This window comes from Phragmites australis, chromosome 2, assembly GCF_958298935.1.
Source record: "Phragmites australis chromosome 2, lpPhrAust1.1, whole genome shotgun sequence".
Classification (NCBI taxonomy): Eukaryota; Viridiplantae; Streptophyta; class Magnoliopsida; order Poales; family Poaceae; genus Phragmites; species Phragmites australis.
In genome coordinates this window covers 4,009,274-4,026,328 of record NC_084922.1, presented here as the reverse complement: position 1 = coordinate 4,026,328, position 17,055 = coordinate 4,009,274, and the positions used below count along the sequence as shown (strand labels likewise).

The 17,055-nt window shown below is 47.1% G+C and overlaps 1 protein-coding gene across 2 annotated transcripts; it reads right to left on the bottom strand.

The window, feature by feature from the left end:
* Positions 1-14,253: 14,253 nt before the first annotated feature.
* Positions 14,254-16,804, bottom strand: LOC133895273 (transcription factor bHLH168-like). Of its 2 annotated transcripts, XM_062335459.1 has the most exons (4): positions 16,637-16,804; positions 16,215-16,495; positions 15,154-15,555; positions 14,254-14,476 (listed from the first exon to the last, which is right to left on the bottom strand). In XM_062335459.1, the coding sequence occupies exons 2-4, from the start codon at positions 16,386-16,388 to the stop codon at positions 14,411-14,413; spliced, it is 642 nt and encodes a 213-aa protein (XP_062191443.1). In that variant the 5' UTR covers positions 16,389-16,495; positions 16,637-16,804; the 3' UTR covers positions 14,254-14,410. The 2 variants fall into 2 exon arrangements, with proteins under 2 accessions (XP_062191443.1, XP_062191434.1); XM_062335450.1 differs by lacking the exon at positions 16,637-16,804 and having other exon boundaries at positions 16,215-16,593.
* Between the last annotated feature and the right edge of the window lie 251 nt (positions 16,805-17,055).

Sequence of the window (17,055 nt, the reverse complement as noted above, 5' to 3'; positions counted from 1 at the left end):
CCTGGCGACTGACAAAGTGCAGGTCGAACTCCGTGAGCTCCACCGCCCACTTGACTACACGCCCAGTGCCTTCTCGGTTCCAGAGGATGGGTCCTAGTGGGTACGTGGTAACCACCGAGACCTTGTGCGCTTGGAAGTAGTGGCGCAGCTTCCGGGAAGCGATGAGCACGGCGTAGAGCAGCTTATGAGCCTGAGGGTACCTTGTTTTTGCCTCCCGAAGGACTTCACTGACGAAGTACACCGGTCGCTGTACCCGGCGGGCCTGGATTACGGCCTCACCCGAGGGCCTGCTACAACCCCCAGGCTCGGTGACGTGGTCGGGGTTGACCGGGTGCTCAGGCTCTACTCCTTGGTCGGGGAGAGCCGAGTGCTTGGGCTCGACCCCCTGCTCGGAAGGAGCCGCGAGGACGGGGGAGTGCCCGGGGGCGATCGGGAGCTGGGACCCAGCACCTGAGCCCGTGCACTCATCGCGCTCCACCACCAGCACCACGCTTACGACATGAGGGGTGGCCGATAGGTAGAGTAGCAGTCGCTCGCCTTCGGACGGGGCCACCAGCACGGGTGGTGAGGTGAGATATTTCTTCAGATCGCGGAAGGCCTGCTCGGCCTCCGGCGTCCAGTCGAAACGACCGGTCTTCTTCAGAAGCTTGAAGAGGGGGAACCCCCGCTCCTCAAGTTTGGAGATGAAGCGCCCGAGGGCCGCAATGCAGCCGGCGAGACGCTGAACCTCCTTGAGTCGAGACGGGGGTCGCATCTGCTCGATGACCCGGATCTTCTCTGAATTGGCCTCGATACCTCGGCTGGAAACCAAAAAACCGAGGAGTTTGCCCGCAGGTACCCCAAAGACACACTTCTCGGGGTTGAGCTTCAGGCGGGTGGTGCGGAGACTATTGAAAGTCTCGGCAAGGTCTTCGAGCAGGGTGGCGCGGTCTCGGGACTTGACCACGAGATCATCGATGTAGGCCTCGACGTTGCGGTCAACCTGCGAATCAAGGGTGATGCGGATAGCGCGCTGGAAAAAAGACCTAGCGTTGCGCAAACCAAAAGGCATCGACATATAGCAATAAGTCCCCACCGGGGTGGTGAAAGTAGTTTTTTCTTCATCCTCTACGGCCATGCGAATCTGGTGATAACCAGAGTTTGCATCTAAAAAACACAAAAGATCACATCCCGTGGTTACATCTACAATCTGATCTATGCGGGGCAAAGGAAAATGATCTTTAGGGCAAGCCTTGTTTAGATCGGTGTAGTCCACGCACAAGCGGAGCTTGCCGTTGGCCTTCGGGACGATAACTGGGTTCGCCAACCACTCGGGGTGGAGGACTTCTCGGATAAATTCGGCGTCAAGGAGCTTGCTGACTTGCTCCCGGATGAATTCCTGCCGCTCAGGCGCCTACCGTCGGACCTTCTGCTTCACCGGGCGTGCGTCCGGATGCACAGCCAAGTGGTGCTCGATCACCTCCCTAGGGATCCCAGGCATGTCGGACGGCTGCCATGCAAACACGTCGGCGTTAGCCCGGAGGAAGGTGACGAGCGCGCTTTCCTATTTGCCGTCCAGGTCACCGCCGATTCGGATGACCTGGGAGGCGTCTTCGCCCACCACGACCTCCTTCGTAGGAACGGAGGCGTCGGCAGCGAGTCGGGGTTTATATGAAGAGGGTCCCGGGCCCCCTGGACAGCCTTCGACCTTGGCCTGAGCTGAGACCAAGGCCAGGTATGACTGCTCGGCGCAGGAGACGGCACCGCCGGAGTCGGCGGTCACGGAGATGGGGCCTGCTGGGCCCGGCATCTTAACCGTGAGGTACACATAGTGCGCAGCCATCATGAACCTAGCGAGCGCCGGGCGCCCGAGGATCACATTGTAGGGGAGGGGGAGCTCCACGACGTCGAAGAGGACGTTCTCCGTACGGAAGTTATCCCGACTCCCGAAAGTCACGGGCAGCTCAACCTGCCCGAGGGCCTGAAGGGCACCTGCAGCTTCTCGAAGGCCTCCTTGGGAAGGAGGTTGAGGCCTGCGCCCCCGTCGATCAGCACCCTGCCGACTCTTACATTGCAGATGGTGGGGGACACTACCAAGGGTAGTTGCCCCACGCCTGTAGTACTGGCGGGGTGATCGGCTATACTGAACGTGATCGGGGCGTCCGACCATCTCAGGGGCCTTATGGCCTCTTCGCTCGGGGTTGCCGAGTATACCTCGCGTCGCATGGTCTTGATGTCGTGCCGTGAGGATGGCGTATAGGCGCCTCCGTCGTTGAAGGCGACGGTGTGCTCGGGCTCCTGAAAGTTGAGATCTGTGTTGCCGGGGGCGGCCTCAGCGTCGCCTCCCCCGCGGGACTCGTCACGCTCCCTTTGGCGCTGCTCGACAAGGCCCTTGACCGTACGGCACTCCGTGAGGTCGTGCTATCTGGTTTGGTGGATTGGGCACCATTTGCCTGGTTCGAGCCCAGCAGGAGCAGGGGCCCTTGCCGGAGCGGGAGCCGGAGCCCTAGGAGGGGCCCGGGCCAGGGCTCTCGTGGGCGCAGGCCGTCTGTCGGCGGCCGCCCGGCGCTCTTGCCGGCGGTCGGGATCGACGGGGACAGCCTCGCGCCTCCTTCTCGTTTTCTTTTCCCGCCTGTCGGAGCGGGAAGAACTTGGTTGATCAGCAGCGGGGCGCTCGGGGCACGAAGCGTGCCAAGCCTGCGCCTCCGCCGCCTTGGCGCACTTGTCGGCCAGCGCGAAAAGTTCCGTAGTGGTCTCGATCTCGTACGTACCTAGCTTCTCGAGCATCCGCTCGTCGCGGACGCCCTGCCGGAAAGCAACGATGACAGCGTGGGGGGTTATCCGCAGGATAGTGTTGCGGACCTGGCTGAAGCGCTGAATAAAGCGCCGCAGCGTCTCCCCCTCCTGCTGCTTGACGGCGTGGAGGTCGCACTCCAGGCCGGGGCGCGTGAACGTGCCCTAGAAATTAGCCACGAACTGGTGGCAAAGATCATCCCAGGAGCTAATAGATCCTGGGGGTAAGTTCATGAGCCAAGAATGGGCAGAGCCCCTCAAGGCAACATGAAAATAGTTAGCCATCACCTTTTCGCTGCCACCGGCCGCTTGGACGGCGATTGTGTATATCTGGAGGAACTCAACGGGGTCGATGGAAACGTCGTACTTCTCCGGCAGCTCGGGGCGGAACTTGGAGGGCCATTTGACCCGGCGGAGCTCGCTAGTGAAGGCACGGCAGCCGGTACCATACCCTGTGGCGCGGGTGGCATTCTCGGGCGGTGAACGCCGGCGAGCCGGGGAGCCCCGGCGATCATGGGCCGGCAAAGAGGAAGCCTGGTCCTCAGCTTCGGCCTCGTGCCGGGTCTCCCGCTGGCGCTCGAGAGTGACGCACGCGTCTTCGACGCCTCTCCGCTCATTGAGGTGCAAGCGGAGGTCCTGGGTTCCGGACGCGGCCAGGGGGCGGAGCTCCGCCTGGGGACCCCTCGGCCGGAACGAACGTTACCCGACGATGGGCCGATCCCAGCAGCACCACGCTGGGTTGTGGCGCGAGAACTCTCGGCCAATACCTGACGGCGGGCAGTGCCGACCAGGGCAGCAACTTCCTGGAGCCAGCGACCCTCTGGGGTTTTCGCCGTTGCCTGGACAGGCGGATGTTTGAGGAGAGCGTGCGCTGCAAGCAGCGCGCTCCCGGGGCTGGCCTCGCCGAAGGCGAGCCTACGCTGGAGAGGCGCCCGGCTTGTCCAGACGCGGATCTGGCGGCAGGAGTTTCGACCACCGGCTGATGGTCGGATGGTGCACCGGCGACGGCCGCGGCGGCCCTGCTGGGCCCAGCACCCTGGTCCCCTTGGGAGGGGAACGCCGCGCGTGCAGATCGCGGCTGCCGCTGGGACGCAGCAGCGACTGGAGCCTCCTGTGCGAGGGGTTGCATTTCCCTGCTGGAACAGGAGCCGGAACGCAGGAGGCGGTGACCACCGGCCATTTTTTCTGCGGAAGAAAACAAACAAACAGATTCAGGGATGCTTCCCCCCTACCAGGAGCGCCAGCTGTCGAAGGATTAATTCCAGTCGCAGGGATCCCGAGAGACCCCTTTTTAGAGATTCGACAGGGGGGATGATCCTGAATATGTTCGACGGAGAAATAAATGAGAATGAATGCAACGGCCGGTGGTGGGGGTGTTGACCTAGTGCAAGAAGAAGTAAATGCACCGGAATTTAGACAGGTTCGGGCCGCACGGGGGCGTAATACCCTACTCCTGTATGGATACTATAACTGTCCTGAGGAAGTCCCTCAAGGATGTTGCTAGTTACAAGAATCTTGATCTACCTAAGAGCCTGGGACTCCTTGTTCTTCGGTTGGGACTGGGCTCAGCCTTCCTCACCGTGTTTCTCTTGCGCTGTGTTCTTGTCTCTTCGTTGCCTCTAACCGTCTTCTTCAGCTCTCTTTTTCGTATATCCTGCTTCTGTGCCGCCGGCTGCTTAAAGTACCCGCAGGCAGCAGCAGGCCCCGAACGGAAGGGGGAGCACGAGTTCTGAGACACCATAAATGGAAAGGGCGTCATCATTTCCTCTGGGCGAAGTGACCGGGGGTGGAAAATGTGTCGCACACCCGGTCACCCGTCACAATAAATGCCCTAGCAACGGGCGCCGTGGAGAGGGCCCACCGGGCAGCCGCAGAGCAGCCCGGCGTGCCCGCCCTGTCTTGTTCCCCTGCCACAGCAGCGCGGCAGACGGAACGCCTTGGTCCTTACGACGTTATCTGAGACAGGCCGGATGGCACGGGACGGGACCCGTGCAATTAATAACCCCACGCCTCTCTACCAGAACGTGGCAGGAACTGACGCTGAGCGCGGCGGGAGCAGTTGGAGGTGACAGGTCATGCACGCTCATTAAATGCGGCCTCGAGCCTTTGCCTGGTTTACACCTCATCGGTGGGCCCCTCGGGGACCTTTCTGGGTCGTCGGGGTACCGAGTGCTCGGGGGGTACTGTTCACCTCCCCCTAGCACTCTTTCCCGGGCACACTTGTACGGGTCCTCGGGGAACCGAGTGCTCGGGGGTTGCCGCACGCAGCCCCAAGCACTCTCTCCCGGAACTTAGCTCTCCTGGTCGTCGGGGGACTAGGGTGCTCGGGGGTGTCCGTACACTCCCCCGAGCACTTTCTTCCTGGTACTTGGATTCCGTGGATCATCGGGGAACTGGGGTACTCGGGAGCCACTGACTGTAGTCCCGAGTGCCTTCTCCTGGGACTTGATCTTTTCTCATCTTGCAGGAGAGACCCCGCGGGATGGTGCCATGTGGTGGATGGCTGGCCTAGCCTCGGGATTCGGGGACCCCCGGTTTCTGATACATCGACAGAGTTGCTACCATATATATTTATAGTAATTGACCTATCTTTTACATCGTAACTATACTGTTTTTGGGATCGTAACAGGAGGTATACGCAGAGGTGAACAAGTTACGATCACATAACAAAAAAGTACATAATTACGACTAGAGAAGGTTACTAAGTTACGACCATACATATTTGATCGCCCAACATCTAACGCACTAGTCTCATATGATCGTAACTGGGGATGTGTGCAGAGGTGAACAAGTTATGATCATATGAAATAAAGCAGTATAGTTACGATCATATATGTTTGTAGTAACTGACCTATCTTATGAATCGCAACTAAACTGCTTTTGAGATCATAACTAGAGGGTGGTGCAACAGAGAACTATAGTGCACCTAGCTACATAATAGATATACAATATATACACACATGATGAGTCTATTCTGCGCATAGGCGCACTGTAGTTCATTGTTGCGTCACCCTTCAGTTACAACTCAATCAACCGTCAGTTACAATCCGCTACGTAGACCAGTTACAACCGCACGCCCAGAAGTATATAATTGCAACACGAGATGCTAACGAGTTATGTTATAGATTGTGCTACGATTACAATTATGTTTCTTAGGTTGTACATCATTAGGCAATAAATTTGTTAGGAGTTACGTTCATCCATAATGCAATTGCAACTCAATTTTTTTATTTACATTTGGTTTTAACCCCCTGTCTTGCGGATTGTGACTCTACTATTTTTAAATATTGTAATTGAGGGTGACACAATAATAACTAGAGTTGAACCTAGACACACGCACGCACGCATGCACGCACGCGCGCGCACACACACATATATATTCTGCATTCAGCTTACCTGCAGAATGCGCATAAGCTGCGCGCGTGCTTGACCGAGCAGCCAACCAGACTCTGACGCGCGCCAGCCCCACACGACCGAACTTGCTCCCACCACATACCCTACGGGCCCACTAAATGACCGAGTATGTTTACATCTTGTGAGCAACGATTGCATCCAGTTGCAACTATATGCATATAAGAGTTACAACATGTAGTGTAGAGTGATTGCAACTATCAGTTGCAACTATAAACATAGAGCGGTTTCAACTATATTCATAGTGAGATTGTAACTTAACTGTCCAATCTGACTGATTATAACTAATTATAGCCATGTTGCAATCAACAATATTGTAATTGTATTGTTCAGCATGTTATAACTAGATTATTTACCATGTTGTAACTATAATTTTCACCATATTATTTTTAGAGTGTCTACCTTATTGTAACTAGTCGTCACTTAACACTGCTATTCACCATATTATAACTGTAATATTCATCATGTTGTAACTAGAGTGTCTAGCTTATTGTAACTGGTGAGCATTTAGCATTGTAGTTCACCATGTTATAACTGTAATGATCATCATACTGTAGCTAGAGTATCTACTATGGTGTAACTATATAGGCGTAATTTCGTTATGATCCTAAAACTTTATCAAAATATAGTATTCATGGATCTTATTTTGTTAAGCATATTTTTTTCCAACAATATACTTTAAACGGATGAAAATCGAATATTGATTCTAAAGATATTATATTTTAACGATTAAAATCAACAAAATATCACTGCATACCAGCTGGTTAGCTAGGTGACGCAGCACGAGTTGGTTGGCTGACTCCTTTATTTTATGCATGTTGGAGGTCAAAGTGCGCGCGAGAAAGAAACTAGCTCAGTCGGTCAGATAGTGTGCAACGCAGGTCTATTCTATATATAGACGTAGAATACTCTCGTATATATATTATCATTAGGTAAAGTTGCAGTTATGTATTAAAGAAAGGTTACAATGTGGTGGGCAGCGGTGGCTATTGATTAGACAGCCAGAGTGACAACTTACAAATAATTAAAAAGTGGAGTGCTCTCTGGATGGACGAACGGATTCCTCACGGCTCTTCGGCCCCACATAACAAAACCGGGCCTTTGGCTGTTGTTTGGTTTGATACTAAAAAATTGGCTAGCCAAACCGATATGGACAACATCATATTAGACCCATTTGGATGGTAGCAAACGCTGGCCGACGAGGTTGACTGACGAGGCGAGCGCGTTTGGATTGACACCAGGTATTGATGTGCCCGCGCGCCAGCGCTCATGTCATGTGCAGTTCATTTTTACGTCCGCACGGGCTTAGACGACGGCGACGAATTCATCTGCCAATTATTTGGCGAGCCTGCGCTTTGACATGGCCAGCGTGGGCACCATCATCTAAACAGGCTCATTGTCTTTTATGCCGAAACAAGAATGAAGTGAGGGGCACCCAAGAGGTCCCAAAAAGTTGGCTGCTTCGGCATCTCCAATAGCTCCAGTATCGATCCGGCAAAATACTGTGCTTAACTGTTGGTTTGTCCTTTTACCGACAGAAACACTCCGCAACGCTCTCCAACAGCTCCTGTTTCTAGCGGCGTAGTAATACGGACGGAGGAAGGTAACGACAAACTTGCGGACGGATCGAGCACCCTGTATCACTGTTCACTGAGTATGCGTGTGGATCCGAAGAAAAGAGAAGAATAATGGAAAGTAAAAAAATAGGTAACTGTTGGAGATAAAAAAAAATAAAGAATATTGTAATAATATTAGAGGATATTATAATAATATTATAGAGGATCAAATTTTAAAGTATCTATTAGAAATGGTCTAAGAGGAGGGTTCTAGGTGAGGTGGCACTTATTAGCTACATTAATTTTTGAGCCTATTGACTAGGTGCGCTTTAAATGATTTTTTCTCTTAAAGTGTATATCAGATGTACTACCCGCTTGATGTATTTTATTTCTTGTAATTAAATCTACAAATCAAATCCATATTGAATATACTTAAATGTTAAAATGGTTATTGACATGCGGGGCCTACCTGTCATGTACATAATTAAGAAATTTTTAATAGTATTGGCATGGTTACGATCCAAACGTCACTAAATTACTAAAATCTAGGTCATAACCTGTTCTTGGTCATGACCAAAATTTGATAGGCCGACGAGGCACAAACCAAATATGCCCAGACTGCATGGTCCCAAAAACTATGTTCTGCACGTTTACATGCTGTAATATCTGCCGCCAACTATTCAGTTTTTATGTCCTCTCAAAGAAAGGTGCTTCTATACAACGAAAACCGAGTTTCTGGGGCTCCCTCCAAGATAAACTAGTTGTGACCGGTTGGTACGAACCATGTTCAGGTGTCGGAGGATCTTAAAACACACGAGTTATATTTTTTCTAATATATTAAACAGTACTTTTAGTCGGTTTCTCCCCACAACAGTGCCTCTCCTATTGTAGACAATCCACTTACTGAACTAAAGCATACGGTAGTACTCTTCCCCCTTCTTTGACCTCGGTAGCTGCAGGCCCATAGCGCCCACTGGGCTAAGGCCATACCAAATTCCCGCGTAACTCAGGTGGGGGGTATGGGTGAATCATCTCGAATCATATTTTGTTTTTCTATTTTTTTCTATTTTTATTTTTATTATTTTTTATCTCTAATAACTTCTATTTGAAGTGGTTTGTGAAGGGAGAAGAGCGAGAATTCCGTCCTAAAGGGAATGCTATTGAGAATCTCTTTGTGATAAGAATCATAAAGTAAAATAGTCGAAACGTTAAAAAAAAACAAAAATCCCATTGTGAAGTAATTTTCGTTCATAAAAAGACTCCCTTAAAGATGTCTTACCCTCCATCACATTGGTGTGTGTCCACTTTGCATCAGAATTGCCATCCCACGACATACACCTTCGTTCTTCGTTCTTCGTTCTTATTCATCTTAAGGGTAGGAAATAGAAAACCCCAAGTCGCATTGGAGATAGGGTTCAAAAATATGTCGGTTAGCGCTCGAAATGCGCGGTAACCGACTGTCCTGGTCCGGCTTGGTTTCATAATGCAGGTCGCATTGGAGATAGGGTTCAAAAATACGTCGGTTAGCGCTCGAAATGCGCGGTAACCGACTGTCCTGGTCCGGCTTGGTTTCATAATGCGATCAGTAACCAAATTTAAATTCAAAAATTCAAATCGATTTTGAAAAAAAATCAGAAAATTCAGAAAAAAAATTCCATAAAAACTAGAGGTAATTCTAAGACTATATGCGAAAAGAATTTTCAAAAAAAATATCGTTTGCATCACCAAATAGCTGCTCAAACATTGGTAGTTAGTAAAAAGGCCGAAAAAGATTAAAAGGCCGAAACAGGCCGAATGCATAGTGAAATCGGCCCGTTTCAACCCAGCTCAAATAAATAAGGGCAATCGACGTTCAACTCGCGTCGGTGCACAACTCACTTTCCCCTCATATTTCTCCACAGCAAAAAGCAAAGAAGCATCGCCTGACCGGCCAAATCCACAACAGTCCGACGGAAATCCGATGTTGAAGTTTCGATTATCAAGCGATTAGCGTAGGTAACTGACCGCATCTAAGCGGTTACCGTCCGCCTTTGAAGAGCAACGCGGAGCGCCTGACGCCGAGCGATTTTTGAAGATCCTTGTTTGGTAATCACCCATTTACTAGCGATTTTTCATGTAATTCGTGCGGTAATCATGCTTTCATGGTCGGTAGTTCGTTGTGTGGTCGATTAGGAAGATTTAGTGCTTGATTCGTGTGGTTATCGACCATTTACTAGCGATTTTTCATGTAATTTATTCGGTAATCATTGTTAGGAGGTCGGCAGTTCGTTATGTGGTCGATTATGACAATTTAGTGGTTGATTTGCTCAGTTATTGACCCCATTGCATCGGTTTTTAGCCCGATGTGCACGGTTGTTACCTTGTACTGGGGCAAGGGTTGTTAATGTTGGTCAAGTTAATTGTTTTTTGAGACATTTATGCATGACTAGCAACATGACAACACATGTTTATCAATGTAACATGCATGGACATAATTATTAGTAGGTTAACCATTGAGCTTTCTTCTTTCAACAGAGACAATACAAACTAATTGATGGTGGATAGAGATGTGGTGTGGCAACACAGGGACAATTTGGCCCCGTGGTTTAGGTGCAATTACTGCAATAAGGAAAAGAAAAGTGGTAGTGCCACAAAGTTGAAAGAACATTTGGCAGGGCGCGGATCGAATGTTATACATTGTAATAGGGTGCCTCCAGATGTGCGTGATTATTTCAGACGTGAGCTGGATAGGGCAAGAGATAAGAGGAAGGGAAAGACTGAGGAGAGGTTTTGAGGCAAGAGTCAGCAAGAGTTCAGGTAGATTTGATAAGCGATAATGAGGACACGAAAGAGGAATAGGTGCAGCATGTCATGGCTTAGTCTAGGGATGAGGTAGAGTTCAGGAGGATGGCATGTGAGTTCTACGAGCATGGAGGTGGCAGTGGAAGTGGCAGAGGAGACACTGTGTTAAAGATGATGCTTAGGAGAGTAGCTTCAACCAAGGAGCCATCAACAAGTGTCACAGATTACAATGTTGCTGTAGCAAAAGCCCATGTGCAGCCGAGGATTAACATCGGGTCATGGAGTGCGAAGGGAAAAAAAGCGAAGGAAGCTATTCGTTTGGCATGGTCCAAATTTTTCCACACTTCAAGTATTCCTGGTAGAAGGGCAGACGATGCATTCTTTGTTGCTGTAGTGAAATAAACACAGAAATGGGGTGAGTGATTAAGTTTGTAATGAATTTATTGTTGTTATATTTCTTTCTTTTTCACTTATGACCATATGTTCTACAACATGCGAGGGTGTACTATCTCCAACTGTCTGGGATATATATGGTAAGTATCTGGACGAGAACGAGATTGCATTGAACAAGATATTTGACAAGTGGAAGCTAGAATGGCCAGAGTATGATGTGATCATCATGTGTGATTCTTGCCTTTTATATTGCAATAGTCATACATTTTTTCACAAGTCCGTAGATGCGACTGGCTACATTTGCATTTATCCACACGAAAGTTCGCAACCGCTTAAGCTATAAGAAGCTCCATAAGTTGGTATATGTCAACTACAACCTGAGAATATAGAATAATTTGGATGCAGGCATCAGTCGACTGTTGATGATGATCTATTTCAGCAGCTTATGGAGCTCACACTAAACAAGGAGAACAATCTGCTCCGGGATTGGATGGAGACTGGTAGATTAAATGCTGCCCTAGAGCTTGATGTGAAGGACACAAACAGTGACATATCCCTGCCAACTCACCTGATGACAGACACAGAGAACCCACAAGATTTACAACGGTGGACTGCTAAAGTGGTAGGTGACACACACACGAGAAAGAGGAAGAGGAAGAAGCAAATGGCGCAGCCAAGGAAGAGCAAGAAGATTAAGGGTAAGGACAAAAGACAAGTGCAAAGTGATGAGAGCACAGATAGTGACCCAAAGAGCCCAACTTACCAAGAATCGAATGTACCACTATCCTATCTCTAATGCTCAGTCAGAGCCTCCTATTCAGTGGATCTATGAGTGACAAGACCCTGAGTTTTATGCCATATTGCAAGGACAATGGTCAACCACTTCTGTATGGACGGGACAAACTTGTGCAGAATTTAAGGCAGAGTTGTTATCTTCACGACGGATAATGCTCATGTCTATGGAGGAGTACAATACAGCCAAATTTAATCGCCCTCAAGCTAGTGGTTCTGAAGGTGATGATAATTTACTTTCTGCAACTACTTTATTTCCATACTATGGTATTATACTAATTTTTTTCATCTCATAGGTTGTACGTGACGTGGATACTATACAAACTACATTTTAAACATCGACCATCACTTTGTTAAGTACTGATGGATGGCATGCAATTGTGTTTTTAGCTTTTGTATGAACAATTCGATATATTTATTAATTTGAGGTGCTACATATGTAATGTATGTATATATTCGATGAGACAATTATATGTTATGCTCGTATTGCTATTAGTATCTATTTATTTCCTTAGAAATATCTAAAATATAGCAAAGGTCATGCCAAATTTTTTTATTAAACAAAACATAGCAAATCTCATGCCATATTTGTTACTATTTTTTTCTGATCTTTTGGTGATTTTTTGTGTTTTTTTGTTTTTCGTAGAAATTCATAGATTATGAGTTAATTCGGCCGGTTACCGTTCAAATCGCTCGGTTTTTGATCCAAATCGCTCGGTTTTTGATCAAAATTGCTCGGTTATTGCGCGTTCGGTTTTCTTAAAAAAACCGTACGGTTTATCAAAAAATCGCTCGGTAACCGATCTACGAAAGACGAATTTGATATTTTTTTTAAAAAAAAATTATCGAATGAATTTTGAGCGAATTTTAACTGAATTTGGAACGATTATCACGATTTTTCGGTAACCGTCTGATCCGGTTACCATTTTGAGACCAAATGATCAGGTACGAGGCAAGATTTATTAAGAACTCGAATCCTGACCGGCTCGATACCATCCTAGTACCTTGCCACACGAGCTAACCTCTCTACCAGAGTGACCTCCTGCTGCACCATCCCACCTTTCCTTTCCATTGTACAATACGCATGCTACTGTATAGCATTAGTATTTGTGTATGCATCAATGCATGTATAACATGGGATGAGCGAGTGATGTGTCTTTTTATGCGACATAAGAATTTTCGTAGTTTTTTGCAATATATTAGCATCAGTTATATATGTACGTATGAGATTGTTATTGCATAGGGTAAAGGTTGAATCTGTCAATGCAATGGACTTTGTTGCTTTGACCATACAGACTGCAAAATATGTGCGAGGACTATTGTTGTACATTTACTCTTACATCGCATGAGTCTGAATCTGTACTGCACATTTTACTACCTCTGAGTGTTGATGTATAAGTGTTTTATACCTTACATTGTGTGATGCACAAATACGTGTTTCAGTCAAATAAGTGTTCGTATCTATATAATAGCTATATATATAGTTCATCCCCAATAATCGCAATTAATTTCACACGATGGGTGACTAGTGCACGAACGCATAATTTCAATTCACACGAGGAGAGGGATCAATGTTGGACAAGTATGTTCTTAGAGGACATGATTTACTATGGAAATCGTTTGGTTCTAGTTGAAGTATAATATGTCGTGAAGATACAGTGAGTGCCGCAGCCGCACATACGTAGGTGACGAAATGCCTTTCCTTCAGCCAGCTGTGTTCGCAGTTGCTCACTTTTCGGGCCAGTAGTTGCATATTATTAAATAATATATATATTATTTTGCAAGGGTTCAAAAATGAATGAATAGCGATGCATATCTGCACATACGATTCTTTATATGAATCGACAGTGAAGGCATCCGAGTGTTCTGAAAATAAATTTATAGCAGTGACACTGATTCCTTAAGCGGTGCAAATGCGTGGTATGGTGATCCGATCCGATCGAGAATTCGAGACCAGGTGGCACCCATGCATGCTTACAGAAAATCATGCACTGATACGATTTGTCAGCACTGGTTTGTCACCTCTTACATAGAGTAAGAAGAAGGGAAAGTGAGCACAGTGTGACAGTTGTTAGTAAAATAGTAATAGTAAATTGATATGTGACTATTACTTATGCACTACTTAAATTGAGCAACCTGATATTTTTATATATAGTATCCTTTTATATATATCGTGTGATCGTTATCCTATCTGGAACAATATAATTGTAAAAAGAAAGAAGAAGAAGAATAATTGATCGAAAACCACGGGAGATCAAACCCATGTGGGCATGTCAAAAGGAGAGAAAAGGAACAAAAAGGAGGAAAAGTGGAAATGAAAAAACTCCTTGCGTCCAGCTGGAGAGGAAAACGGAACTAACCAGATTTAGCCCAAAGATGTGAGTAGCATTCTTGATCATGTGATCCGACGGGCGGCTACATGGAGCTGAATTGATAGGATATTTTCCTCCTTTTCTATGAAAATGTGATGTGGAACTCACTTCCATCGATCGAAGTTGATCTTATCTACCATACTAGAAAACTACGGTACAACAGCTTATACTGAAAATTTACCAAGCAGAACTTTAGGTAAGCACAATATTTATTCGTACATCATGTTGGGAAATGTGGACATGGGAAAATTTTACGTAATAAGCAGCATGTACAAACTTAATGTGCTGCGATATTTCTACACTTTTGCAATATACAGGCATACCAGTTTGGTATCATACCAATGCTCCTAGTCTTTCAGAAACTCTCGATACCTCTATGCCGATTCTTGAGCTGAAGGCCTGCAGTTACAGTGGAAGGGAATGCTGCTTCAGTTAGGATCGGAGCACCTTTGGGAAGAGAGAAAATAATGGCAAAAAGGGATGATGGGCGGATTCAAATTTTCCCGATGAGAGTTGATCGCAAACAAACTCTTTCAAAAGAGAGCTGCCACCACCTCTAAAAGTCTAGTGGGGAGTTCATCCGAAACTGAAAGAAGCGAAAAATGTACGGCACATGTATAACACAGGAGGTTCTCGAATTTTTTTCGTTCTTGTTTATACAAAGATGCATATATCCGTAGCCTGACATTACCCACTGCACCACTCTATAGATATACTGATAATAACTTTTTGGCCCACTAAATTAGTAGTCTACACGTTGTAAATGAACTATTCTTTTTACTTTGTGGAAGCACAGACATTTACATAGCGGCTGAGTTTGGGGCTTTCAGACAGACACTGAAAGTCTCGCTACTATTATATTCCTGAGAGTTCATTTCTAGGTTGGACAGCTAAACTTGCCCCTGAGGCTGTGTGTGTCACAATAATTTATGCGCATAATACACAGTATAATGGGTGAACAAATTATCTATGCTACACTGACTACTGACCGAATTGTATACGGGCACTGTTTCTTCTAGGATTAGTGCATGCGAGCAGATGATACCAAGTGATAGAAAGAAAAATGGTACGCATACCCGGGAGTGGATGGTGTAGAAGATTTTGCGTCCGGCGACGGATAAGTTGGCGTTGATGATCTCAGCTCCTTCTTCCTCCAGCACGGTGATCACTTCGTGCAGCTTGAACGGCCGCTCCATGCTGCTGATCAGCACCAGGTCCAGGCTCGACCCGTCGTGGTGGTCCCGCACCTCCACCACCGGCGCCGCCAAGGCTTCGTCGTCGCCTTCTTCTGACCCCGCGCCACTGCTCGTCGTCGCCGCCGCCGCCGCCGACGTCGAGTCGCCGCCACCTCCTCCTCCTCTCATGCCAGTCAAGTGCTGTGCAGCGCTCCTCTTTCGCTGCAGCTCGTCCACCCTTTCCTTGAGCTTCTTGATATACGCTGCCGCTTCGTGCAGGCTACCCAGCTGGGTCATCGTACCCTATAGATGCATATATGTACACATACAATTAGTGCATCTAATCTTTTTTATTTTCTTGTTCTCTCAACCTTAATTTACTTGGAACATCTTTTCGATATATTTGCGACCGTTGAAAATAGTCAAAACACACGGCCCACAGAATGAGAAATAAGGATACGCGAAAATAATTTCAACAACTAAACTAATTGAGGAAACAAACATTTTCCAACGAAATTACTAGATGTTCACGTAGAAGCGAATATCTTTCATGGGATGAGAGAAGGCTAGGACTGATGAATGACTATAACTAGCTGGCTAGCTAGAAGGGCTCAACATATAAGAACCTTTTTACTACCTTTGGGAGAGAAAGCAAATTTACCTAGATATTAAATTTTGGTACATCTGAAGATATAATTCGGCGATACATCTTGGTACCTCCCAAAACCGTAAAAACACTCTTAAAGTTTAACAAAGAAACCCTGCTAGTATTAATTAGCAATGGCAATCACGTACTCAAAATAAGTTAATTATTACTCAGAATAATAGAACAGAGAAGTAGGAAAAACGTAAGCGGAAGAACTAGTAGTCATATTTTTTCAAGAAAAAATAATTAATAGTTTCATTAATCAATGGGTGTGTGCTGGTAGCAGTCAGAAAAAACAGTAATTGGTTTATGCTACCTTGGAGTGGTGTTCTTCGGGGATGAGGGAGGCGAGCTTGAAGCAGAGGCTCCTCATGTGCTGCCTCCTCTTACTCTCGATCTCCTTCCTCTCCACTGCCATCGTCCTCGTGCTGCTTCTCCTCCCTGCTGCTCCTGCAATATCGCCACCGCTCTGCGTCGCCTTCATCTCCATCGCTCCCTAGCTCCCCGACCGTTTCAAAACCTCTCTCCAGATCTGGGCCACGGCCGGGTACTGCAGAGATCAGAAATGGAGGCAGCACTGGCCAGTGGCCACTACGTCTGAAAAATCCAGAAAATTAATAAAGGCTGTTCATGCATCAGCAGCAACGACATGCAGCTTCATTTCAATTAAAAAAACAACGAAATGCAGCAGCCATATATAATACATGAGCCGATAGAGAGATGTGTATATATTTATACATGTATGCACAAGTGGGAACGAACGAGCGTAGACAGCAGCAGCAAATATTTTGAGAAGATGGAGGAACAAGTGGCCGAGCTAGCTCGTTCAGGTAACGGCGGTGAGTACGGATAAGGAGAGAGCCAGATGGCCGGCCTATAGCGAGCTACTACTGTATAAAATATATAAAAGGAGCGCACATGTTACCCTTCCTTTGGTCTTGGCTATATATATATAGAGAGAGATAATTAAGCTGATGTTACGGGAAGAGGCAATGCCTAACTACGTCAGTCATGATTTTGTTCATTGATTGAGTGTTTGAAGAAGAAAAACACTTGAGTAGATAACAATAAATACGATCAGACGGGTTAGGTAAGGACTGGCCCTACAACCAGCAAGGATTGGTCGTGGGATCGCACAATATCATAAGGAGACTGGT

Excerpts from the sequence above, each read along its gene's own strand:
- LOC133895273 (XM_062335459.1), bottom strand. The coding sequence starts at position 16,388 with ATGGAGATGAAGGCGACGCAGAGCGGTGGCGATATTGCAGGAGCAGCA. Across the intron at positions 15,556-16,214 it reads CCGAAGAACACCACTCCAAG|GGTACGATGACCCAGCTGGG; the intron begins GTAGCATAAACC and ends ATGCATCTATAG. Across the intron at positions 14,477-15,153 it reads TCTACACCATCCACTCCCGG|GCCTTCAGCTCAAGAATCGG; the intron begins GTATGCGTACCA and ends CTGTAACTGCAG.